We start from the raw sequence: 26,822 nt of genomic DNA, 5'->3' as shown, positions 1-26,822 counted from the left end.
CCACCACCATCACCACCAGCACCACCACCACCACCACCACCTCCACCACCACCTCCATCACCACCTCCATCACCACCTCCATCACCACCTCCATCACCACCGTCACCACCACCTCCATCACCACCTCCATCACCACCTCCATCACCACCTCCTCCACCACCTCCATCACCACCGTCACCACCACCTCCATCACCACCTCCATCACCACCTCCACCACCACCGTCACCACCACCTCCATCACCACCTCCATCACCACCTCCATCACCACCTCCACCACTGCCACCGCCACCACCACCACCTCCATCACCACCAGCACCACCACCACCGTCACCACCACCACCACCACCACCACCACCTCCATCACCACCTCCACCTCCACCACCACCACCACCTCCATCACCACCACCACCACCACCACCACCTCCATCACCACCTCCACCTCCACCACCACCACCACCTCCATCACCACCTCCACCACTGCCACCGCCACCACCACCACCTCCATCACCACCAGCACCACCACCACCACCACCACCACCACCTCCACCACCGTCACCACCACCTCCATCACCACCTCTATCACCACCTCCACCTCCACCACCACCACCACCACCACCTCCATCACCACCTCCATCACCACCTCCATCACCACCACCACCACCACCACCACCTCCATCACCACCTCCACCTCCACCACCACCACCACCTCCATCACCACCTCCACCACTGCCACCGCCACCACCACCACCTCCATCACCACCAGCACCACCACCACCGTCACCACCACCTCCAACACCACCAGCACCACCACCACCGTCACCACCACCTCCATCACCACCAGCACCACCACCATCGTCACCACCACCACCACCACCACCACCTCCATCACCACCTCCATCACCACCACCACCACCACCACCACCTCCATCACCACCTCCACCTCCACCACCACCACCACCTCCATCACCACCTCCATCACCACCTCCATCACCACCTCCATCACCACCACCACCACCACCACCACCTCCATCACTACCTCCACCTCCACCACCACCACCACCTCCATCACCACCTCCACCACTGCCACCGCCACCACCACCACCTCCATCACCACCAGCACCACCACCCCCATCACCACCACCACCATCATCACCACCTCCATCACCACCGTCACCACCACCTCCATCACCACCTCCACCACTGCCACCACCACCACCACCACCTCCATCACCACCAGCACCACCACCACCACCACCACCACCACCTCCATCACCGTCACCACCACCTCCATCACCACCTCCATCACCACCTCCATCACCACCTCCATCACCACCTCCATCACCACCTCCACCACCATCTCCACCACCACCTCCATCACCACCTCCACCACTGCCACCGCCACCACCACCTCCTCCACCACCACTTCTACCTCCACCACCACCTCCATCAGCACCACCACCACCATCACCACCACCTCCATCACCACCTCCACCACCTCCACCTCCATCACCACCTCCACCTCCACCACCACCTCCAACACCATCATGCCAAAAGTTGTGCACAGTGCCAGGCATTGTAAGTGGTTACTAAGAAGGAGCAGGAGCTTGCTGGGCAGAGGAGGGAGGAGCCCCAGGCAGGGGACCGTGGTGGGAGGGCCTTGGTGTGAAAGAGCAGGTGTGTGGGAACAGCGGTGGCCAGTGGGGCTATAGGGGTGGAGGAGAGGGCAGAAGCAGCAGGTGGTGGGTGGGGAAGCAGGGCAGGGCCTCAGATGCCATCATAAGGAGTTTGGAATTTGTTGGGAAAGTAAGCAGGAATGATGGGAGGTTTTAAAGTAAGAGTAACCTGTTCTAATTCTTGTTGGAAGGCCCCTTCTGAGAAAGCTGGGGGTATATGTCTGGTGCACACAGGCTTGGTGTATGTGTGTTTATGCATGTCTGTGTGTGTGAGGGCCAAGGACATGGGCTGAAGGGCCTTCCTCCCCATGTTCCCGAAGGGCTCAGATTCCCCTCTACTGCTGGATCTCAATCCTGGTGGTACACTGCCTCCACCTGGGCAGCTGATGCAGGCCCCACCCAGACTAGATCAATTAGAAGTTGGGGAGAAGTCTGGGCACAGGAATTTGTAAGCTCCCTGGTGGAGTCTAATGTGCAGCCAGGCCTGAGCCCTCCTCTCCTGCCTCTGCCCTTCGCCTCAGGCAGGCTGGGCAGGTCACTGTGGTCTTACCCTCTGGATCAAGCTGGCAAACTGCAGGTTTGCTGACTGTGAAATATTTAGGACGGTGCTATAGGCGTTCTCGCCCCTGTTCTCCAGCATGGCCTCCACCGCCACCCGCCGGCGCGTGCTCTCGATGATGAAGACCGTGGTGTCGAAGGACAGCGTGTAGGCGGAGCAGTCCTGAGTGGGCTTCCTCAGCACCCTCTGGCAGTACTCCCTGCAGGAAAGAGACCCCCAGGGACCAGGCCGGTGGAGGGGGCAGGTGGGGGTAGACCTTACTACTCATGCATCACCTCTCTGCTCAGCAACTTTTCCTTTGGCTTTGGCTGCCAGGAAGCTCAGAGCTAAATGCAGAGATCATTCTGATTATTAGCCCAGTGATGGCGAACCTTTTGAGCTCGGCGTGTCAGCATTTTGAAAAACCCTAACTTAACTCTGGTGCCGTGTCACATATAGACATTTTTTGATATTAGCAACCATAGTAAAACAAAGATTTACATTTTTGATATTTATTTTATATATTTAAATGCCATTTAACAAAGAAAAATGAACCAAAAAAGTGAGTTCACGTGTCACCTCTGACACGTGTGTCATAGGTTTGCCATCACTAGCCTAGGTGCTTGGGATATTTGCTTCTTCATCCTTCTACAAGGTTTGAGTGGCTATTTCTATTTTTTGTATATATCATAGTATTTATGTCTTCTATCTAAATCACCTCATAGTTGTTTAAAAATTGAGCACAAAAATTTGAAAACATAAATGCAAAATAGGGTGTTGTTCCTTCCCTTTCCTTGTAGGCTAGTTTGGGTCTTCCAGGGGATGGCAGGCACCCTCTGCTAGTCTCCTTAGCATGGAGCTCACACAGCCAGTCAATGAACCGTAAAGGTCACCTCGTCTGGGATTGGAGGACGAGGACCTGGATCTCCAGGGCCCTGGTCTCCACCTTTTGTCTGTTTTGTAGTATGAGCCCCAAAGAAAGGATTCCCTTTTCTAAATGAAGTTTGAAGATGTTTGATTAGACTCTCAGGTTTCATTTTATATAGGAGGCACCTGAGGCCCAGCGAAGGAGGAGACCTGCCTGAGGTCACCCAGGAGTTAGAGGCAGAGCCTGGACTAGACCCAGGCTCCAAGTTCAGTATTTGATCCATGCTGCTTAAGAGAAGGACGTGCAGGGATTAATCCAGGGCCCTGGGGTTCCCAGCTGCACCAGCAGGGAAGGAAGAGGAGTCAGGGGAGGGGCAGGGGGAGCCAGACTCACATGGCTGTGGGCAGGTCACTGCGGGCATCCAGCAGGAGGTCAGGGACACAGTGCTCGTCCTCATTGCAGCCATTCCAGAAGGGAACCTGGACCGGGGAGAGCCAGGGGGCAGGGGGTGGCTGGGTGGGAAACCCACAGCCTGGAGTCCACGTCCCTCACCCCCACAGCACACCAGCTCCTCTCTCTACTGCACTAGACATGGGCTTCGTCTTTTCTGCCCCTTTCAGACACCACACGGCCGTTTCTCATGCTTTTGCATAGATTTTCCCTTCTTTATTTATTTTTTTTTAAAATATATTTTTTATTGATTTTTTACAGAGAGGAAGGGAGAGAGACAGAGAGTCAGAAACATCGATGAGAGAGAAACATCGACCAGCCGCCTCCTGCACATCCCCCACCGGGGATGTGCCCGCAACCCAGGCACATGCCCTTGACCGGAATCGAACCCGGGACCTTTCAGTCCACAGGCCGACGCTCCATCCACTGAGCCAAACCGGTTTTGGCAGATTTTCCCTTCTTTAAAAGACGGCTCAACACTCAACTCCTCCTGGGTCCCTCTCAGACCTTAACGGAGCTGGTTGCACAAAGTGCCACTTCCCCAGCAGGTCCGTTCCAGCGAACATGCACTGGTCATCTTCTGTGTGAGTGGCCATCCTAGGGCTCTCGGGTGAGGAAGACACAGATTCTGCTCTCAGCTCATGGGGAAGACTGCTGTGTGAACAACTAATTCTAGTGTGAAATGTGCGAAAAAAGAAATCTGTATGACGAATAGCAGAGGCAAAGGGAGGAAACAGTTATTTTGTCCTATAGACGGTCAGAGAAGGCGTCGGGGAAGTTCAGGGAAGTTCTGAAGGATGAGCCATTAGCTGATGGACCAGAGGGAGAGGAAAGTCTCGGAGAAAGGAGGAGTCTGTGCAAAGGTCCTGAGGCAGAAGCAGCATGGTGAGTCTGGGAGACAGCGGGTAGTTTGGTGTTGCTATAGTCAGGGCTGGGGGAGATGGAGAGATGGGCAGGGCCAGTTCCCAAGGGCCTTGGGGCCATGCCTTACAGCGGAGAGGACCCACTAACTGCCTGTGCAGGGAGTGAGCTGTCAGACCTGCAGACTGCAGGCCCCCCTGGCTTCCATGGGTGGATGAACTTGAAGAGTCAAGAGCAGAGGCAGGGAGACCTCGAGGAGGCCGCTGAAATGTTCCCAAAGGAGGTGGTGATGCCATCAGTGTGGCAGTGGGTGTGGAGAGGAGGAAACAGCTCATGGACCTCAGAGAGGGACCAGTAGGCCCTGGCTCCTAGGGCGAAGGGAGAAAGGGCCCCGGATGTTGGCCGAGTCTCTCTATTAGGTCTGGAAGGATGGCCGCACCATTCGCTCCTAAGTGGAGGGTTAAGTGGAGGGCACGCTGGCTGAGGGGCACACTCGGTTGAGGGCATGTTGAGCTTGATGTGCCCTGGCCCATGCAGGCAGCTGGGTATTCAAGTCAAGCCCCTGAGGAGCAGCGACTGTCACTCCCAGGAACCCAGCCCAAGCCCAGGGGAGGGGAAGCAGGTGCCACAGAGGCCAGGTGTATCTTCACTTCATCAACTTTTCTCAAAGGTGAGCTCCTGGCCTTCACTTAGGTCCACATGCTCATAATTTAGACCAGTGGTTGGCAAACTGCGGCTCGCGAGCCACATGCGGCTCTTTGGCCCCTTGAGTGTGGCTCTTCCTAAGCCTTAGGAGTACCCTAATTAAGTTAATAACAATGTACCTACCTATATAGTTTAAGTTTAAAAAATGTGGCTCTCAAAAGAAATTTCAATCGTTGTACTGTTGATATTTGGCTCTGTTGACTAATGAGTTTGTCAACCACTGGCTTTAGGCACGTTCCTATGAAGCCAGCCCCTAGGCTTCCCCATCACAGGGTGGAGTGGTGGGGGGAGGGGGGGAGGGAAGGAGGAGGATTTGCAGCTAGAAGCAGGCACACTGCAATAGCGCCAGGAAAGAAGACGGCAGAGCCACGTGAAGTTGGGCAAAGAGAGGTCATTCTGCGAAGGGACACAGTTCAGGACACTTTGGTGGCCTTGGGGGCTTCACTGTATTCTAGCGACCGTGCGTTTAGGTGATTTCAGGGCTCCAACAGAATCCGTCCCGCCTCTGTCCAGCGTGCTGTACGAAGTGTGGAAACTACATAACAACCTTCGGGAAAATTCCTCTCCAGTTCATTAAAAGGAGTACTTTCATGTCATAAGCAGCAGTTATACTCAATTATATGGAATGGCTCATTCCCTCAAGAGGTCAGTGCTGGGCATTTAACAGAAGCTAAATAAGACTGTAGGAGAGTGATGAGGAGAATGTTTCTAATTTGTTGGGGGCTAGGAGTCCAGATGAACAGCATTTCTAGAAGCTTCACTGCTTTGCAAAGCCCTCAGTAGTGTGCCCCAGACGGTCTTTTACGGCTCGATTTCTCACCCTCTCTTTACACATCTCTTCACCTTGCTGCTTTCCACTTCCCTGCCAGTGCTCCTGGAGCGAAGCCCATCCTCCTCATCTCTGCACATCATCCGTTAAGATCTAGTCAAAAGCCACCTCCTCCAGGAAGTCCCTCCACCCTATTGTCTGATTGCTCCATTACACGTCCTCAGAGCTCTTCGACCTGGCCTGGCCGGGGACGCTTGTCACCAACTTGCATCCAGGTCACCGGTGTCAAGCACTGAGTACCCTGCACATGAGCCTGCATCACGTGCTTCCGTGTGTACAATGAGTGACACATACTCAGTCATGGGCTGTCATGGCTCTGTAATTACTGTGATGGGGAAAACATTGATGACTTGTGCACCCAGCTCGTCCCGTCTCCTGGCGTTGCCAGTCCAGGTCTCCCCCGCTCTACTGCATTTTAAGGCAGCCTCTCTTTCGCATTTGTGACTCAGAAGCAGGAGGGAGAGGGCGGTGTGAAGGTTGAGGGTCGGGCGGCAGAGTGTGGGTGGTCTGGGAAGGGGCGATGCCGGGGGAGGTGGGGGACTTGATCGAGGTGAATGGGAGCAAAGGGGATTTTCAGAAGTGATATTATTGGAACCCTGTTGTGTTGGAGAAACACATGTGAGAATGTGAGTTGAATATCTGAAACTCTGTTTGCCGGCTGGATTCTGGTGCAGTCATTCTCAGAGACCAGACCTCGCAGGTCACCGTCTTGAGAGCTCTGTGGTCTGTTTAGAGCTGTTTCCTAAATCCTGAGGGCTCAGGTCTGAGATCCTGCAGTTTACACATTTGCCTGGTTTCCCAGCGCAGCTCGCACAGAATGGCACCCGGCTGACATCTCCTCTGAGTGGGACGTAAGGAGTGGCAGGTGTCGGAGCTCCTGTCAGGTTTCAGAACATTCCGATGCCCCTCGAGCCAGGGATTAGAAAACGTGGGTGAGGGCGGGGCCAGAGCCCAGGATGAGGCGAAAGCACCTGTTTTTGGAAAACTTAGGAGCAGGTGGGAAGGGTGTCTGCTCTCAGTTAGTCATTCAACAAACTGCAGACCAGGCCCTCTCGGCCTCCAGGGCCTCATCTGTAAGCGAGGCGGCGATGAGCTCTGAGGCCCCTCATCCTGTGACCCACTCAACGCTCACCCTGTGCTGGGGTACAGGGCGCCTCCAATAGGAGAAGGCCTGGTCCCTCCTCCTCAAAAGATGGTTCAGCACAGGCCACAGGGAGGCGGGCGGGAGCGTGCTGCGGGTTTGCGGGCTGGTGCAGGGGGAGAATTCCTTCGGGGCTGCCCCCTCGGGTCTGGGCCTCCCGGAGGAGGTAGGGGCGCGGCTGGGGCATGCACCAGGGTTGTGCGCCCTGTGTGCCAGGACGTACCGAGACTCTGAGGGTAGTGGGCCAGCCGTCGTCCAGCATGGGGCCGTGGTCGGCGTCCTCCAGGGAATACTCCACCGAGAAGGTCACTGGCTTCACGTAGTCAGCGGTGTCCTGTGCGGGAGGAGGTGAGGATGGTGAGGGCAGAGGGGACATCCGTTCCTGGGCCGGGACCACTGAGAGGGAGGCCACCCCTAAACCGGGAGGGCAGTGCCCTGTGGGCCCTCAGCACGAGGACAGGGTAGGGGAGCTGCCGTGGGGGCTGGAGGTTGCCAGTCGGGGCCGCAGCGCGGAGTGTGTCTCCTGGACAGGCCCTGGGCTCGGCCTCTGGCAACCTGGCTGCTTTGTGTCTCCCCAAGCTCCTGCTCATTCCTCATGGCCAGGCACCCACCTCCCAACACCTCCACCTCCAGGAAGCCGGCAGCACCCATCCCCACATCCTGTCCAGACCCGTCACCGCCACCGCCACATGGCTGGCTCTCAAGCTCCTGGTTGTGTGTCGGTCCTCCTCCCCCCGAAGCCTCTTAGCACAGGCCGGCACAGTGAGGGGCTTACTCAGTGTGTTAAACCCACGAAGGCACAGCCTGTGGCCAAAATAGGGGTGATTCCGGCTGGTCTGTGTACAGATGGTATGAGGGATGCTTGGAGGTGCCTAAAAACCTCCCCCGAGGGAACCCCGATCCTGACACGCGTGGCTTCTTTGTATTAAGGCCGTAGCTCCCACACGGGAGGAGCTGCAGGACCCCCGGGATGGGGAAGGGCTGCTAAGACACTGAGTACCCCCCCCCCCCGAGTTTCTGGTTCAGGAGGTCTGGGATGGGGGTTGAAAATGTGCCTTTCTAACAAGGTCCCGGGTGATGGGGACGCTGCTGGTCCCGGGGCCACACTTTGAGGCCCCGTTACCAGCACCTCAGAAGAGGCCCCGTGTTAACAGATGCGGGCGCTTCTCACCCACTAGCTTGGCTGACTGTGCCCATTGCTTCCAGGGGCCAGGGGGCTCTGAGCGCCCGTTCCTGTGCCCCTGAGGCTGCAGCTGTGGCCTGGGTACTTGAAGTTTCTTTATCCATTTAATGGGGCGCCAGCCCCTCATGGGTTCTCCCTCTCTGCCAGGCTGGCCTCCCTCTGTCCCTCCTCCCAGCTTGTCCACCTCACTGGCCTCGCCTGCTCTTCATTTTCAGTCGATGCCTGCTTATTCTTTTTTTCAAGCCACGGTCCCTGCGGGCTGGCCCTGCGCTTTCCGCTAGACCTCACTGAGTGCACCCCCCCACGTTTCATCCCTGCTAAAGAAACAGTGGGCGCTTGAGAGCTGGGGAAGAGGAATTTCGGGGGAGGGTGCTGTCAGTGTAGGCAGAGTGTCCCCATGGCCTTCTCTCTGGGGCCTGAGTGTGGGGTGGCCACGGTCTAGGGCACTGCCCACTGGCTGGCCCCCTGAGGGCTGCTGGCACCGGCTGAGCAATCTGACTCTCCTGTGGCAGCACCCCCATCCCAGCTCCGTGTCCCCTTCCTGTGGGAACCTGGGTTCTGCTGCTGGGGCTGCAGGGCGTCAGGCTCACCAGGACATGGAAGCTGATCCGGTCACAGTGCTCCTGGCCGGAGGAGAGCAGGACAGCCCTGTTTGTGTATCGGTCCCCGCCCTCATCCAGGTGGGCTCGTGGTGTGTACCGCCTCTCATCCATGGTGGCGTTGTACCTGATGCCTGCAGGAGGGAGAGGGCAAGGCCATGAAGTGAAGCCACATTTCCACCCAAGACTGTTTGCCTCTCATTTAAAACAGCCTCTGGAAAGTCAGCCTCCTCCAGGAAGCCCTCCAGGCTGGCCAGCAAAGAGCTGCTCCTCTCCCCCCAGGAGGCCCAGTGTGGGCAGGAAACGCCCATGCAGAGAGCAAGCGATGAAGGAGAAAGGAGCAAAGAAAGGAACCGAAGAGAAGAGGAAGGCAGAGGAGGAGGAAGGAAAATGAGGCTGACAGTGAAGGGAAAGAGAAAGAGGAAGAAATGGAGGGAAAATGAATGCAGTAGGAGGAGAGGAGACAGAACAAGAGTCAGGTGATGTCCGTTTGAGCCCCTCCTGGAGCCAACACACCTTTGCACCCCTCCCCCCAGCGTTCACCCTCGGCTCTGGGATCCCAGCATGTCTGGCTCAGAGCCTCTGCAGGTGGCAGGTCCCATCACACTAGTGGGGGGAGGCTGGCCAGCTCCCACCAGCTTCCCACCACGTCCTCAAACTCAAGACTCTGATGTGGGGTTGAAGTCCTACAGCTCCCTCCCCTTCAACGAGGCTGATCTTCCGCTGATTCCAGGAAGGCCCAGTCCCTCCTGTAACCCGGCCGCCGGCCCTCTGGGTGCGCCAGGTCCTGGCATCTTCCTCCGTTCATAGGTAGCAGTTGAGAGAGAGGCACACCACCCAGGTCTGACTGTTCTCATCTCCCCGCCCCCCCCCCCCCCACGACCCCTCCAGACACCTGCTTCTTCTTCGTCCGGTTGGCCCCGCTCTTGGCTGAGAAGCTCTCTGTAGTCCCCACTTCCTGCACGACCCAGCCTGGTCCCAGGGCCTGCAGCTGGCACTTCCTAGGGCTGCCTGGGCCCAAGGCAGTGTCTGACCCCAGCCTTGGCCGGAAGTGAAGTGATGGGCCCTCAGAAGCACACCCTGCTGCAGACTCACGCCTCCTGGGGCAGTGCCCACGGCTACAGGGTCTTTATCCCCTGATCCCTGTTCCCAGCTCCCCTCCTGGGTCTGAGTGTCCCTGCATCCAGGCTGACGTCATGGCATTTGCATCAATTTACTCCACTGCTTCCAGTCCTCTGTTCTGATCCAAACGGCACCCCAACTACTTCCTTCTTCTCCTGGCCGTTCCTTCGGTCATCACTGCACACTGGCCTGATATCCCCCCTCTGTCCTTTAGAATCAGAGCGTCAAATGGGCATCTAGCAGTCATCAAAGGGCTCTAGGTGTGGCCTGGTACGTAAAACCCAGTGAAAGCCCAGGTTTTGAAACAGAGCAATCCCGAAGTCCATGGGGAGAGGGAGGGCCCGGTTTACCGACTGTCTCTGTTTGGAAGTGCGGTGCCAGGAAGACGGGCGTGAAGCAGAGGAAGGCGGCCAGGCAGGTGGCGTCCCTGCCGCTGCGCTTGCAGTCCCTGTGGAAGATGTTGATCTTGGGCGGCTCGAAGTGGAGGCTGGCGTTGATCTGAACCACGGGGCGGGACCTGGAGGAGAAGGGCGGGAAGCTGCTGTGACCTGGGGGACAGGCGGAGAGCCAGATGGGAGTGGAATACGCAAAACCATCGCTGGAGGGTGAGGCAGTGTGTGGGGACAGTGGGCAGAGAGGACCCTAGTTGTTGAAGAATTGGGCAAAACTGGCACAGGTGACAAGGGGCGGCTCAGCGACCTCCTTGCTCCTTGAGGCAGCCCTTCATGGTTTTCCTTACTGCGGAGCACACTGACTTCCTTCGGCCTCCTCCTCACTTTGAGAGCAGTGGTTTCTAACCCCGGATAAACATTAGAATAATCTGGAGAGCTTGAAAACTCCTGGTGCCCAAGCTGCACTCAGAATCGGCATCACTATATTCAACACACTGGCACATCTCTCGGGGACCTGGGAAAATGCAGATCTGATCTTATAGGTGGGCACAGACGCCGCACTTCTAGCAAGTTCTAGGGATTGCTGCTGCTGTTGGTCCCCGGACCAGACTTTGAAGGGCTTGGTGTGAAAGCTCCCAGGTGAGGCCCGTGTGCAGGCACAGGAGGGACCCGCTCCCTGTACCAGAGGTTTCACACCCATCCACCCCACACTACCCGTCCAGGCAGCCAAGGAAATGAAACTTACTCTTCTGTTGGCCTAAGTCAAACCTATTCAGGGAAGGAAACGCCTTTCCAAACCGTGCATGGAGATGGAAAGACGTAAGTGCGGAGTGATTTAGATGCTTCAGAGTTTCCGCGTCATGTCTGTGCTAACACTCTGCTCTTTTTAGCGTAAGGGGGTGCTGTGTACTCTGCTGTGGGGTGAACAGGGTGGATTTGAGTCTTGGCTCTGTTGGTTCCTCCCGGGACCTTGGGCAGGTCACGTGACCTCTCCCACGGGAACTGTAAGTATCAAGGCCGGTGAGTGAGACAGTGTGGTGTGTGGACATAATAGCTTATCTCAGTGGCTCTCAAACTCAGCTTTCCATTGGAAACAAACACTGGGGCGTCTTTAAAAACGACTGTGGCTGGGCAAAGCCTGGGTAGTGAGAGTTTTAAAAGCTCCCCAGGTGATGCTAACAGGCAGGCAGTCCCACGTGAGATCCGTGGGACCGAAAGTCTCCCCAGCGGGCTCTGCCCACGAGTCCCTTCGCGTGGACCTCAGAAGCTAGAGCTTGGTCCAGTTCTTTCTGTGGGTGTGGGTATGCACCCTCTCTGTTTCCTGTAAAGGACTTACTTAGTTATGTGTCACCCTAAGGACCTGCGAGGCCACATCTACAGATACACCTGACCCTGGGTCTTGGTCACCTGTCTTGCTTCCTCACTGGAACCAACACAGTGAATACCTTTACGGTCTGAGCTGCCACCTCGATGGCAGAGCCCCCACGTTGGAGCAGACCGTCACAGGGAGCCGGCCGCGTGCCAGTGCACGGGCTGCCCCCACAGAGACCCTGCCTCCTGCGCTGCCCAGCGGGCCGGGACACCACCTGGGGTGTGGGTAGCGGAAGCTTGGCCGTGGCCAGCGAGGCCATGAGGAGCCCGCAGGTGCCCTGTGCCCATCCCTCCACTTGACGGCTGTTGCAGGGAGCGGAGGTGGTGTCCCACCTCTGGAGAGACAGTGAGCAAGGCGCCATGCCGGCCTGGATGGGAGCTCTCCACTGTGGTCACAGGCCGGTCACGGGCCGCTAGCCTGGCTGGTTCAGGGTTCTCCCGCTGCAGCTTCCTCTCACCCTCACATCGGGGACGGAAGCCCGCCCCACCCAAAGCTTTAACGCATCAGCTTCAGCTGTTTTCTAGAAAAGCTGGGTGCACACATTGCCCCAGGGGATGTAATATTCTTGTGGCCCAAGAGCATGTCCGCCTCTCCTTTATCGCCGTGTGAAGTCACACCACAGCCTGTTTAATGCCTTTTGTAAGTTGTATGAAAAATGTGGTTGCATTTATAGACCATTATATGCTGGTTGAAAAAAGTTCAAAAGAGACAGGCCAAAATGCTAACAGTGGTAATGTTAAGGTGATGAAACTGAGCGATTTCTTTACTTTACAAAATTTCCTTGAGTTATCATATTTATGATGAAAAATATCTCATATATAAAAAAATGTTCAAATTAATTTTTTTTTTTTTCAGCTCAAAAAGTAGCCATCACATGGCAAAATATACAGGCTCTCAGAAAGATTTTTAAAAAAATTTTTTTTAAACTGTAGACTAGCCCTGACTGGTTTGGCTCAGTGGATAGAGCGTCGGCCTCCAGACTGAAAGGTCCCAGGTTCGATTCCAGTCAAAGGCATGTACGTTGGTTGCGGGCACATCCCCAGTGTGGGGTGTGCAGGAGCAGCTCTCTCATCGATGTTTCTAACTCTCTATCCCTCTCCCTTCCTCTCTGTAAAAAAATCAATAAAGTATATTTAAAAAAAACCAAAAAAAAAAAACCCTGTAGACTACTGCTAAGGAGAGACCCTGTGTGCAGACAGACGGCAAATGTCTAGAGCAGAGGTTCTCAACCTGTGGGTCGCGACCCCTTTGGCGGTCGAACGACCCTTTCACAGGGGTCGCCTAAGACCATCCTGCATATCAGATATTTACACTATGATTCATAACAGTAGCAACATTACAGTTATGAAGTAGCAACGAAAATAATTTTATGGTTGGGTCACAACATGAGGAACTGTATTTAAAGGGCCAGGAGGTTGAGAACCACTGGTCTAGTGGGTTGGTGCAGGAATTAGGCCCTGGGAAGGGAGACAAGTAGTCCGAAGGGCTTTGGGGGAAAGCAATCTCTGTATTACATACACTCTTCACACCAGTGGAGAAGGGAGATCTGGTCCTTTAAGTAGCTTGAAAGGCTGGAGTCACAGAAATGCCTAAGTAGCCAGAACTTTTAGAATACATTCTAAGGGGCGCTTTTTGACACTAAGTGCTCAACAGTCTTAGAAGTCCATTGATAAGAGGGGTTGGGACTTCAAAATAACTTAGTCGTTCCATACAAAGATGTGTAACCAGGATGGGGTAGGAACAGGGTGAGTCTGGCTGACGATGATTAAAGAAAGGGACTCAGATCCCAAAGCACATCTTTAAACCCTTATCCGTCATGACTCTCGGGACAGCCAAGAGTAAGAAAAGCGAAGGAACCCACCACAAAATCAAAGCGCTGCCCAGGGCGCCCACCGCCAGGTCCACGAGCCCATCCTCGTTGAGGTCCAGTTGCCCATGGAGGCTGCAGCCGAAATACTGGAGGCCGGGAGCCAGCTCCGAGGCAGCGATTCTCTAGGGAGTGGGAAGAGAAAGCTGGGACCGGACCCTGTTGGACCAGCGTGGGCGGGGCCCCCTACAGGGCAAATACCAATGGGAACCCCGGAAGGAGCCTGTTTGAAACCATCATGCGCTTCTCCAGCCCACAGCTCTCTCCCCGCCTGGTCTGCGCTGGCCCCTGGAAGGCCTGCCTTCAGGGTGTGCCTTTGGACTAAAGTATTGTGTCTGAAACGAGCTCCCCATTCAGTGTAAGTCCATGTTACCCGGCAGGTAAGCCATTAGCATCTCCAATGTGGCATATTAGCCTGTCTTACTAATAACATTAAGCAAAGAAAATGACTCTGCAGGGACGGGACCTGCAATGGGTCGCTTCTGAGGTGAGCAGGGTGACCAGCCTGGAGCATTTCTGGAGAAGAGGGAGGCCGGATGGGAGTTCTCTGCTGTGGTCAGGTGCATGGACGCGTGTGGAAGGGGTGAGGTTCGGGTCCCTGGGACTCTTGTTGAGATAGAGTTAAGCGGGGAGGAGTGCCCATGGGGGTGATGTGGAAGTCCCCGAAGAAAAATGTACCCATTTCACAACTGGGACACAAGGCAAGTAGAGGTAGGAGATGGGATCCTTCCCTGGATGAGGACACAGGAGACAACCCGAGCCAATGGCTGAGCAGGAGCCACTAGGACTCGAGGGCCCACTCCCCGCATCGGCGCTACCTGCTTCGGCGTCTTTAGGAGGCTGCCTCGGAAGCCGTGGAAGATGTAGATGGCTCCTCCGTGGTTGTCCTCCAAAGGGGCTCCCACCACCACGTCGTTGTAGGAGTCTTGATTGAGGTCGCGCACCCAGGCGATGGAGGCCCCGAATCGGGCATTCTGGTAGCTGTGGGAATCCTTCAGTGTCCCGTTGTAAACAAACCGGTTCTGGAGAAGCAGGGGCAGGAAAAGGCTCAGGGGGGCTTGGCAGGGCCCTGGGGGTCACGGTCCCCTCTGGCCCGCAGCAGCCTCTCTCCCCCCTCTCCCCAGCGTCCCTCCTCTGGCTACAGAAGCCCAGCGACAGAGGAGCTTCCTGGCCTCCCTGGCCTGGCTCAGCAGCGGGCGTGGGCCTCTCCCGTGACCCAGCTTCCCTCGTGGGCACCAGGGCGAAGGCAAGGACCCGGTGCCCCTGGGAGGCTGCCAGGCCCCCCAAAGCAGTACCTGTCTCAGGTTGTAGACGTACACCCTGCCTCGCTCTCGGCCCTCGCTGAAGTACATGGGGGCGCCCACCAGCAGGACGTCCGTCACACCGTCGCCATCGATGTCCACCGCGGTGATCTCACTCCCGTAGTAAGAGCCTATCTGCGGCACAGGCACAGGGCGGGAGAGGCGTGGGGCTGGGCTGCTGGAGGCCTCGCCTCACCAGTGCAGGGGGACGGAGGGACACAGTCTTTGGAGAACAAAACGAGAAGGCCCTCCCCTTCTCATGCCTCTCCGCGCCCCCCCCCCCCCCATGGAGTGGACTCCTCCTGTCAGTCTGTCCTTCCTTCTCCTCTTTTCTCCTTGTTATATTAGTACATCTCTGCCCCACTCTTCTTTCCAGTGTTCAATCTTATTGATTGCCATTTCTTCTGTTTGTAATCGATACAGTATAATGGCAAAAAAGAGCAAAATAACGAAAGGTCTAAAGAAGAGAATAAAAGTCACCCCTTGTCCAAACATCCAGCTGCTATGAGCCTTTCAGTGTGTTTTCTTCCGGTCTGTTTTCTCTACAGTGTGTGCCCTGTTTGTGTGTGTATATATGGCTTATTTTTCCAATCAAGGATCATACTATACATATGGCTTGCATACTGATGGATCATGAGCATTTATTATTTTTTGCTACACAACATTGCTGATTCTATAATATTCAAAATTATGCATGTGCCAGTGTGTTTAATCAGTCCTCTATTGTTGAATTTAACTCGTTTCCATGTTTAATGTCACAAATAACTGGGATTAGCACCTTGTGTGGTGAATTATGATTTCTTTCCAGCTTTTGAGCAGTCACTATGTTCCTCTCCCATGCTGGGTGCCACGCTCCTCACCTCAGTGAGGGCGCCATCACCCACTCAACCAGGGGGTCCTCCCCGGCTCCACCGTTTACCCTCTCCCACCTGCAGTCTCCCAGCGCGTCCCACCTGGTGTTTGCCAAACATGGCCCCAGTCCATCTACTTCCCCCTCTGCGGCTCCCTCCCCAGGTCGGGCACCATCCAAGGGCCTCCCTGCGTCCAGGCCAGCCCCTCCAGCCCACCCCACGTGCAGCCAGAGTGGCACTAGCCGCTGACCATGCTGCTTCCTTGCTTTTGGGAAAAAGTCCAAACTCTCCAGTGTGATGCTGCTGCACCTGCTTCCCTCCCTTCCCTCCTTCCAGCTGCTACAACCCCTCCTGCCACACCTGTGATTTCTCTTCTCCAGAAACCCCATGCCCTCCTCGCCTCTCCCCTGCCCCGTGAGTATCTACCATCCCTCAGGTCCCTTTCTCTTAGAAGCATCTCTGTCCTTCCCACTCCACTCCCCACAGTGGGTGCCCCTTCTAGCTGCTCCCCTGGCCTCATACTCCTCCCACCACAGGTGCCTCGTGAAGTGGGCACTGTGCCTGCTGAGTTCCCTCCAGGCCTTGGTGCCCTGCCTGGCACAGGGAGGCACTCAGTCAATGTTTATCGAACCAGTGGGTCACCCAGGAAAGGGAAGGAGTCTTCCCAGGGACAGGCCCTGTATGACACACTTTACAGCCTCAAGTCAGCATGTATGAGCCTCATGTTTCATTAAGGAGAGAGCAAGGTCCTCATCTTACAGCAGTGATGGCGAACCTTTTGAGCTCAGCGTGCCAGCATTTTGAAAAACCCTAACTTAACTCTGGTGCCGTGTCACATATAGAATTTTTTTGATATTTGCAACCATAGTAAAACAAAGACTTACATTTTTGATATTTATTTTATATATTTAAATGCCATTTAACAAAGAAAACTCAACCAAAAAAATGAGTTCGCGTGTCACCTCTGACACGCGTGTCATAGGTTCGCCATCACTGTCTTACAGGGAAGGAACTGAAGCTCGGGGAATTTGAGTCACTTGCCCAAGGTCCGAAGGCCGGTCATGGCCAAATTGGGCTGGAACTTGGGTCTGTCTAACACCCGAGCCCGTGACTCTCCCTCCGCAGGCACCTCCTGGCTGAGGGTGCTTTCAGAAAAAACTATCCTAAAGCATGAACAGCTTTTAACTAAGGAGAAAGATAAAAATACAGAAGAGAGAAACAAAAATCATAAACCCGGGGCAAAAGATGTGCTTGTCTAAAGTAATTAAAAGGCAGACAGAGGAAAAATAAGGGGGGAGGGATGGAGACATTTGTCTAAATATGTGGCCTCAGCTATGTGGGTCATGGTGACTTAGAATCCACTTAATTTAGCTGCCTTCAGCACTGTGGTTTCTCTTTCGGATGTTGGAGGCGGGACTGGGCAGTAAAAATGTCATAAATTCATCAGCAAATTCCCTCTAGCTCTCCAGGTCTAGCCTTGGATTCCCAAAAGAGCTGGCCCTGGGCCAAGTGTGGGTGGAGAGGGCAGAGGCTGGGGGACAGAGCAGTGTCCTGGGTCCACCAGAACCCTTGAGATGACAAGGGGAGTGGTGGGATGAGGGCTTGCTACAGCTGGAGGGGTTTAGGTTAGAGCCAGTGAGGAGCTTGTCTTCAAGGTGACAGGCCAAAGGCAGTCGTAGACGATGCAGGAGACAGGGCTGTTCCCAGGCTCTGTAGAGCTGGGCCAGTAAGACCTGGACAGGGCCCAGCCTAAGGCCCAGGATGCCATGGATGCTGGATCCGGCTAGTCAGGAGGGGCCGAGGCCTGGTTTTGGGGTTGGGGGTTAGGAGGTGGCACAATGCAAGAGCCCCACCAAGAGTCCTGGCTTCTGAACTTGACCAGTCATGAATCCACTCTATAACCATGGAAAAGCTGTGTTGCTTCCCAGGACCACAGGCTTCCTCAGCTGTTGAAATGACCTGGATCAGAACCCTGTGTTCTGGTCTTTTCACCACCAATGACTGTTGTCATAGCGTTCCGTCTGCACTCATGACCGTCCAACACGAGACTCTCCGCAGCACGGTCTGGTTGCCCACCACATCCCAGGCCGGGCAGTGGATTGGCCGCCGTACCGTTCTGCATTGCTAACATTCCAGGCAAAGGAAAGAAGCTGGCGTCTCGGCGAACCCATGGGGCCTCGAGTGGGTGGGTGCACAATTCCTCCCACTCCTGGCGGCGTGAAGATGGCTTGAGGAACATGACTGCCCCTCAGGACACCTAGGGACCGTGGCAGCCCAGGCTGGGAAGCACAGTCTAGAATCAGCGGTTCTCAACATGTGGGTCGCGACCATCGGAAAACACATATAGCATATCAGATATTTACATTACAATTCATAACAGTAGCAAAATTACAGTTATGAAGTAGCAACGAAAATAATTTTATGGTTGGGGGTCACCACAACATGAGGAACTGTATTAAAGGGTCGCGGCATTAGGAAGGTTGAGAACCACTGGTAGATGCTGCTTCTAGCCATGAACTCTAAACATGACCAGGAAGAAGCTGGCAGTCGGGGCAGAGGTTCAGGAAATGCAGGCAAGCAAGTGCTCAGCTTCTCCTCGCTGCAGCGGGGACCAGCGCCTGGCTTTCTGGGGATGGAACTGTTCGCTCCAAAGCTGGTGGGAAGGAGATAGATGTCCCCCCAACCAGGAAAGATGTGGGTCTGGGGACCGTCCTACTGAGAGGGAAGAGATGAGGCCCAGAGACCCCTCCAGCCCAGCTTTCCCCATTGGTCTAGCGCCCTCTGTTCCTTCCTCCCCAGAAAACTCCCCCTTCGTTACCTGCTCGCCCCGCAGGGCCTGGTGGATGGTGAGACTCCGGTTGTTGTGCATGGTGAACAGGATGGCTTTGCCGGTGTGGTTGAACCGGGGGGCTCCAGCCACGTACACCCGCCCCTGCCTGGAGGACACGACCGATGTGACTGTGTACCCTGCCACAGGAGGAAACAGGCTGGTCTCTGGCCCACATGCTCGGCAGGTCTTGCCGGGGCCCCACGAATGGCTCAGCTGTACGGAGGACAGGCCGGTGCAGGAAGTGCATTCAGGGCCAGCCGGGCAGATGCCATAACCCAGGGCAGTCATTCCCAGGCCTGCACCCACCCCTGCCGGAGGGAATACAGGAAGTCAGGCGGGGCCACCACAGGTGTAGCTGACCTGGAATGAGCACATCCCCTCCTTCACCGGCAGCAGGAGGGAGACAGGTGAGCCCAGGCCACGTTTCATTTTATATTAGGCAGGCTTGGTTTTTGATCCCCACTAACTTTTTATCGGGGACCAAACAGTGCCCTCTCCATTCCCATAAATCCTTGCCAAGTGGCTCATGAAAACCAATGTTCTCTGCGTAGATGTAAAGACCTCAGGGATTCTTGCAGCCCCGAAGCTTTGCAGACTCAAAGGAGGGAGCTCCCAGGCTCACAGGCCACACATACGCCATGCAATATGGAAGAAATGGAAGCCCAGGGCTCTTTGGAAAGACGCCGATCTGTGTTCTCAGGATGGCGTTGCCTGATCACTGTGACTCTCGAGTTGCCCACTCAGCATCCAGAAGGTGACTGTGCAGCAACTTCAGGCAGCTCTCCGGAAAGCGTGCAAAGCCGAGTTCCACTCTGCCAGATGATTCTGGACCCTGGGTCCCGGTTTTAGGTGGGCGTCAGGCCTGTTGGCAGTTCCTGGGCTCTTTCTGGGAATGGATGTCTCCTTCTGCCATGTGTGCATGTGTGCGTGTGTGCGTGCGTGTGTGCGTTTGTGTGTGTGCATGTGTGCGTGCGTGTGTGCATGTGTGCGTTTGTGTGTGTGTGCATGTGTGTGACACTGTCATCTGGTTCCTAGCAGATGGTTCCAGAGTGGCTACAGGATGCACAGAGGAGCTGACTCAGTGGCTAGGAGTGTGGGAGCAGCAGGCTGTCTACTCTGGCTTCAGACACAACTTTTCTGACCCCTGAAGGTGTATCCTGGGAAATGGGGCTTGAAAGGTCAATAGGGCCTGGACGCAGCGTGGGTAGCTACCGTGGCTGTGCACTTAGCACAACCAGAGATGCCTGTATGAGGGCGGGGTGGGGCTAGCCTTGTGGTGCGGAGCAGAGATTCCTTCTGAGCTGAGCCCTCAGTGGCATGGCTGGAAATGTTTTCAACTGGCCCTGGGCCTTAGGCCGTCCAAGTGGGAGATGATGGTGGTGGGAGGGGCCTGGGGGCTGCATGTCCTGAGGGCAGGCATGGGCTGACCCGCAAAGCTCCAAGCAGCACTGAGAATTTCCTGCTCCCATCAGTCTGCTGGCTGGGGCTTCGGTTCCCATGTGGCTCCTTGGCCAGCAGGCAGGGCCACCCTGAAAGCTGAACCAGCCTCCCAAAGGCCTGCCCAGAGGGCTTGGCCGGCAGCCATATAGCTTCCCCGTGGAGGCCGGAGCCTGGCCTTCCAGTCTCCTTCCCCCGTCTCCCCACTCCCTTGGGGCACGTAGGGAGGAATCTTCCAGAGACCCAGACCCTGCCCTCACTGGCCGAGCCCCAGAGGGAGGAGGAGCAGGAGAGGAGGCATTCCCTCAGGATCCCACCCAAATGGTGACTGTGGTTAAGACCCGGGGTTTCATGAGGGTCCGTCAGCCTGGCTCTACCCCCCAGGATCTCCTGGGAGGAGGAGGAGCATTAGAAACATCCGCTGGAGCACATTTCAGGGGCAGGTGCATGGCTTGTCATTTATTCTACCTACTTACTTGTCGGGCAGGGTGCTGGCGTGGTGGGTGCCAGGCTGAAGAGGTGATGGCCCTGACCCCTGCTTGAATCAGCAGAATGCTCACAGAGGGGCCCCTCGGGTCACGGGTGGGCGGTGTGGCTCCCGGGCCCCTCCTTGCCCACTGCCCAGCAGCGGCCCCGCGCTGGCTCTCACCCAGATACGCGCCGTGGTTCTTGAGCTCCTCAGGGAACTCCTTCAGGTAGGACTCTCGGAGGGGGATGACCTTCCCGCCACTGGTCTCCTTGAGCACAGCTCCGTTCCAGTCATAGGCGCCAACGGCTCCCAGCAGAATCCCGTCCTGACAGTGGGGAGGGACACACATCAGCTCTGGTCCCCAGGTGGCCCTCTCTGGGAAGCCACACCAGGTCCTGCACGATGAAGCATCTGCCAGCCACCCTGGGCGCCTTCTCCTGGGTTCACTGTTTAACAGCCCAACTTTGTAGCCAGGATCCTTGGCTTTTGAATGACCTTCAAAAGGTCATTCAGGACCTTCTTGCCCCAATCCATCCTTAGAGCAAAATGGGTCAAACTAATCTTAAGGATGGGAGCTTAGGAGAGAAGGAATGTTCTAGAAAGAAACTCTAAACCCAGAACCAAACCTCCATTACTCTTTGGGCTTCAGAACCCTTCCAGGAAGCCTCTTGTCACTATTCCTTCTCTCTGACACTCCTTCAAGCTGTCCCTGCACTTGGCCTCCGTCCACATTCCTCTGTAGTGTCTGAGTTGCTTCCCTGTGTGTAAATCCTGCTTCATTTTTTAAGTAAAAATTCACTGTGTTTACTTTGTGCCAGACACCTCATGGAGCTCAAAGACCGTAAATGAATATACAAATAAATGTAATAGTTGCAAACCGTGATAAATGTGAAGAGGGATGTAGTAAACGCCACAGTGAGGTTTAATTTAGATTGAGACGGGGTCAGCAAAAGCGTTTTTGAATGTGATGCTTCTCCAGACACTTGGAGGGGGTGGGGACAACTTGTGCAAAGGCCCTGCGGCTGGAGAGGATTTAGAGCCTTTGGTTTCAAGGAACTGAAAACTGGGTCTGGAATGCTGAGGCAGAGGGGCAGTGTGGTCCAAGATGAGGCTGGACAGATGAGCCAAGGCCACATCCATGACAACCCTCTCCCTTCCTCTCTGAAATCAACAAATATATATATATATTAAAAAAAGAAGCATCGGGCCTGGATCGTCCATAGGGCTGAGGCTGAGAATTCCTGGCCTTGTGGTTAGAGCATGAGCTCTGGGGACAGACCTGCCACCTCCAAAGCTTCTAGCTGTGTAACCTCTCAATTTTCTCTCTCTTCTTGAGCCTCAGGTTCCTCAGGTTTTGTTGTAAGAACTAGCGTTTTAAATTCTTAGCAGGTGCTTGGCAGCTAATAAGGACGGGGTACATAAGCAGCTGTTCTCATTCATTAATTCACCCACAAAGCACTTCCGGGGGCAGGAGTCAAAGCATCAATCTCACAGTCAAGCTGGTGCTGCGCTGGATGAGCCTTCACATCGCTCGTGAGCAGTGCTCTCACGGAGGCAAGGACAGCCGAGGGAGGGGGTGGATGTACATTGGAGTTAGGAAAGGATTTTAAGAAAAACTTACTTGATCAATGATTACGTAAGTCTCAAAATTGCAACGTCCTTTCCAAGCCTCAAGATTCAATTCTACAAATATTTTTCAGACTGAAAAGTGGGTCTGGAATCTATTCAAAGACGAAGGCTCAGACAGGTTCAATGATTTGTCTGAGGCTGCACGGCCAGGCAGTGATGGAATGAGAATGCCAGGTGCCGGCGATTCTTCCTGGCCCTGGCGAGGCAGGACTGTGGAGGCAGGTGGCGGTGGTCAGCGGTGGTCCTGGGCGCTGGCGTGCAGGGAGACCACCTCTGGGTGCTGTCCCCCCCCCCAGGTGCTCCCACGGCTCCCTAGTGCCCGTGTGTCCACCACCAGAGTGACTCTAGAGGGGGCCGGACTCTATTCGCAGGAGCCCCTTCTAAGGGGCTATATCATTCAGAGGGTGGATTGTGCTTTAACTAGTTGCTTGGATTCTGGCATGAAACTTGTTTTCAATAAGCTCCAAGTGAAGCCTGAGGAAGGATGAGTGCCAGGCGTTTAGAGGGGGTTGGGCGGGAAAGACCCAGAAACAGGCCCTCAACCTTCCCGTGGAGAGGAGCCCCTCACGGTGTGTGCTGCTCGAAGCCGTGGCCAGGGCAGGGAGGAGGGGCGGTGGAGGGCAAGGGGCACCCTGCCCTTGCTCATTCAAGATCAGCGGGTTGGCACCTCTGCTCAGGGTTTCTGGGAACGAGGCTCAGGAGTGGGGTGCTGGGACCAGGGCACAGCCCAAGGCCAAACGGTGGGGCTTAGGAGGACCTTAGCAAACCGGAAATGATTCCTGCCACCAGGAGCCACCTTGTAAGCAGTCTGGAGTAAGCATGCGGCAGACCTTGGCTACCATGTCCTGGCCTCACGGGAGGAGCGGGGGATGTTGCGGGGGGGGGGGCTGAAGGGGGGTGTGGACAGACAGCCCTGACGGACAGCCCTGCCTGCCTGCCCTAGCTGGCGGGTGGAAGAGTCTACCCCATCGTTAAGGCTTGTGGGGGCTCAGGAGGGGCTCACAGCTTCGAGGTCATTTCACCATGACGGGTTGGTTTCTTTCACTTTGGATTGAACCAGATACGCAAACCTAGTTAAAGTGGGAAACCCCTTCAAATAATAACAGCTTTAAGGCGTCAACAGCTGAGAACCTTAGATACAGGCAATGACCTTCGCTCTCCGGTCCACAACCCAGAGGGGAGGGCACAGGCTGAGGAGGCAGGGGGGTGTCAGATCGTCATGTGTAGGTCACAGGAAAAATGATCTCTTCTTATCTTGGGGTTTTTGTAGACGGACCCACCCTAATAAAACTGCTTCCTTCTGTAAACATTGGTGTGGAGGGGGATTTATGGACTCGGTGTGGGATGCTTACTGTGAAATTCCTCTGCTGCGTCCTCCCCAGCAGCTCCATCCATCACCAAAGGGCGTCAATTATTTATAGTTCTCTTCCTTCCTCCACACTTTTCCCTTGCGGCCCATGGGGATTATAGATTCTGAGAGTCAATGCCACCTTGCGGGGTAGGCTCCCTTCTGCAAGCTTTCTGAAAGCTCTTCTTGATTACCCAGCTTGACAGGGAGTTCACTACCTCAGTAGCCAGCCAGCAGTCACAGAAGCCATCCCAGCCATTAGTGACTTTCACATGTATTTCCAAGTGCTAATGAAAGCATTGGCTTCAAAATCTGTTCTGGAATTTGAGCAGGGAGCTGTAATGTCCAGGATACCCTCTTTCTCCTTTTTGCAAATCAAGACTAGAGCTCTTGGGTCGGCTCCAGCTCTCCATTTCCCTCAGGGGCTCTGATCTTTGGCCATCAGCGTGGGATGCAATTGCTGTGGTCTGGAGCCCGGAGCTCTGTAGGTGACCAGGGGATGTTCTGGGGTCTCCTCTCCCGTGCTGGGCTCTGGTCCCTCCTTCCTAACTCAAAGGTTGGTTTCCTTGTTGACAGATGGCAGCAGACCAACGAGCTGCTGGGCCTTTCCTCTGCCCTTGAGAGCATTCTACTGGCCCCTCCCCCAGGACCAGAGACCTCTCCTCTGACGTAATGAACAGGCTCAGGCAGCTGAAGCTCCTTCCGCCCCTTTGCAGGAAGTAGCTGTCTGAGGCTGTCCCGGTGGAGCACTTCTGGGGGAGAGGAAGCCTGGGGCTTGCCTAGGCGATGGACTCCCTTGGGCTCAGGACTTGCTCTGGGCAAAGCTGAAAGGCTGGACCCACCTGCCCCTGGTCCCCAGAGAGATCTGACTGACCCTGAGAGCTGCGAGCTGGCCTCCAGGGACAGGTTGGCTGCGGCCAATGACGACGGCATCAAGGCTGGCGTTGAAAAATCTCTGTGTCTAATAGTAACCCAGTGGCAGGTCGCAGCACCAAACAGTCTACCATCATTGCAGCATTCCTTTGGATTTGGAAGTTGGTATTTGTTTTTTTTTTAAGTATTAAGGAGTCTCAGATTCAAATGTAATCATCTTTCTTTTAAAATCTATCACATAAAAATTCCAGCTCCGTGTCACTTGAAAATGAGACTGGGGTGACGGAAGAACTGGGGTCTGTGTCTGCGGGGTGGGGAGAGGCAGCCTGGTCTCTCCAGCTGGGCGCGTAGGAGCAGCCGCACGGGCAGTGCACGGCCTTGACCTCATTAACAAGCTGGAGCTCTGAGCTCCGGGTCTCCCCCCTCCAGCTGGGGAGCCTGGAGGTCCACAAGGACTCACCTTGCTCCGCACACTGAGCTGCGTGGGCCATTTTCAGGGCTCAGCGCAAGCGTCCTCCAATACCGGAAGTTTATCTTAATTTCCCTTTTCTTTAGGTTCCCGATTTCTGGATGTACAGAAATCACAGTATGAGAAGCAGGAGACTGAACTGAATCTTTCTCCCCAATGAGACCTCGAGCTGCTGTCAGCTGAAATGTTACCTTGATCTTCATCTATTTATATGCCCCCAGTTCCTGGGACAGAGCCTGGCATCCAGCGAGGTGCTCAAGAAATGATTATGGAATGAACGAAGGACACAAGGGACAGTCCCTCTCTCTCACTGTCCCCAACATCAGGGCTGGCGCCTGGTGCGTGCACAGATTTCCCCTCTGTTCTTCTGCTCACTGCCCACGGCTGCAGGGATCCTCGTCCTCAGGGGTCTGCCCAAGTGCCAGCCCCTCCCCAGATCCCTCCCTGACGGCCTCTCCCCCGCCTGGGCCTTTCCTTCCATAAGACCCTGATCACACGCTGCTTGGTTAGCATCAGACGTGTACGTGTGGTTCCCCCAACGAGCAGGGGGTGTTCACAGGGCTCCATGGATGGGGGCCTCCTGAAGTTGTACATTTTTTGCCGGAAATCTATTGTTGCTTTTATCCTGCTCTCAAAGCCGAGGATGCTACCCTGGATTGCTTGAACATTGACGGACTTCTGGTGCCAAGAGGAAATCCTAGTCCCTTCTGGTACCTTAGTCACATTTGACAAATGTTTGTTGGATTTAATTAAATTGGATTTTCTGTTCCATTTCTAATCAGCCCTGAGACCAGGGTCAGGAGACAGGGCTAGTCCTGACCAGCACATGACGGGCGGCCTGACCTGCTTGAGGGAGGCTCTTGTCTCTCCTGGTGCTGGCTCCTCCCCTGGACTGCGAGCTCCCCCCCTCGGACTGCGGGCTCCTCCCCTCGGGCTGCGGGCTCCTCCCCTCGGACTGCGGGCTCCCCCCCTCGGGCTGCGGGCTCCCCCCCTCGGACTGCGGGCTCCCCCCCTCGGACTGAGGGCTCCTCCCCTCGGGCTGCGGGCTCCCCCCCTCGGACTGCGGGCTCCTCCCCTCGGACTGCGAGCTCCCCCCCTCGGACTGCGAGCTCCCCCCCTCGGACTGCGGGCTCCCCCCCTCGGACTGCGGGCTCCCCCCCTCGGACTGCGGGCTCCTCCCCTCGGACTGCGGGCTCCCCCCCTCGGGCTGCGGGCTCCCCCCCTCGGGCTGCGGGCTCCTCCCCTCGGACTGCGGGCTCCTCCCCTCGGACTGCGGGCTCCCCCCCTCGGGCTGCGGGCTCCTCCCCTCGGGCTGCGGGCTCCTCCCCTCGGGCTGCGGGCTCCTCCCCTCGGACTGCGAGCTCCTCCCCTCGGACTGCGAGCTCCTCGAGGGCAGGGCTCTCGCTCTGCACCTCGTGGGACCCAGCACAGAGGCGGCTCTGGAACGATGTGCTGAGGTCACCACCTAACAAGGGGCAGCCATTACCACCAGCCGACTTGGCAGGACTGTCTCCGAGCATGAATGGGGCGCAGGAATTTCCAATCCCTGGAAAAACGTGAAGTCCTCTGCACATAACTTGGCTGTTAGGATTTTGGGACACGGACAGCTTGCTGTATCCAGGTGGGCGTGGCGTTTGCTGTCCAGATGCTGCTCAGGAAAAGCTGAGCGCGAGGTGCGGTCGGCCCATCTGCCTGCTGCGTGGTGCACAGGCCCCCTCCCCTCCAATGAGCCCCTCACATTCCACACTCTCTCACGCAGCAGCGGCTCAGTGGGGGAGAGAGCACGAGATGAGTATTTCTCTCACGAGAGCACTTCAAGCAGGCCACGCGACCATTCTGTGATGGGGTTTCTGTAGCTGGGAACTGGGAACCCTGCCCTATCCACCCACCCGCCCCCTGACAGCTGAGACACCTGCCTGTGCAGAGCACGCCCACGAGGGTTGGTGCTGATACCACACATCCAGGCTTTCCCCACGGGGCCTCCCTGCACGCGGTACGCCCAGGCCGGGCGCATA

At 55.8% G+C, this 26,822-nt stretch overlaps 1 protein-coding gene across 1 annotated transcript in view; it reads right to left on the bottom strand.

The window, feature by feature from the left end:
- The window catches only part of ITGA11 (integrin subunit alpha 11), a gene marked incomplete at its 3' end in the record, with an annotated part of 126,261 nt that overhangs the window by 21,933 nt on the left and 77,506 nt on the right, over positions 1–26,822 (bottom strand). Inside the window, exons 11-20 of the mRNA XM_081113329.1 lie at positions 20,669–20,813; positions 18,571–18,719; positions 14,896–15,036; positions 14,419–14,622; positions 13,595–13,725; positions 10,320–10,486; positions 8,839–8,981; positions 7,289–7,399; positions 3,473–3,558; positions 2,224–2,431 (exon numbers count right to left, since the gene is read on the bottom strand). Coding sequence (XP_080969455.1) covers positions 2,224–2,431; positions 3,473–3,558; positions 7,289–7,399; positions 8,839–8,981; positions 10,320–10,486; positions 13,595–13,725; positions 14,419–14,622; positions 14,896–15,036; positions 18,571–18,719; positions 20,669–20,813 — 1,485 coding nt within the window. The remainder of the gene's footprint in view (positions 1–2,223; positions 2,432–3,472; positions 3,559–7,288; positions 7,400–8,838; positions 8,982–10,319; positions 10,487–13,594; positions 13,726–14,418; positions 14,623–14,895; positions 15,037–18,570; positions 18,720–20,668; positions 20,814–26,822) is intronic.

This window comes from Myotis nattereri, assembly GCF_964212035.1.
Source record: "Myotis nattereri genome assembly, chromosome: 1".
NCBI lineage: Eukaryota > Metazoa > Chordata > Mammalia > Chiroptera > Vespertilionidae > Myotis > Myotis nattereri.
Note: the sequence above shows the minus strand (reverse complement) of the source record. Positions and strands in the feature narration are given on the sequence as shown.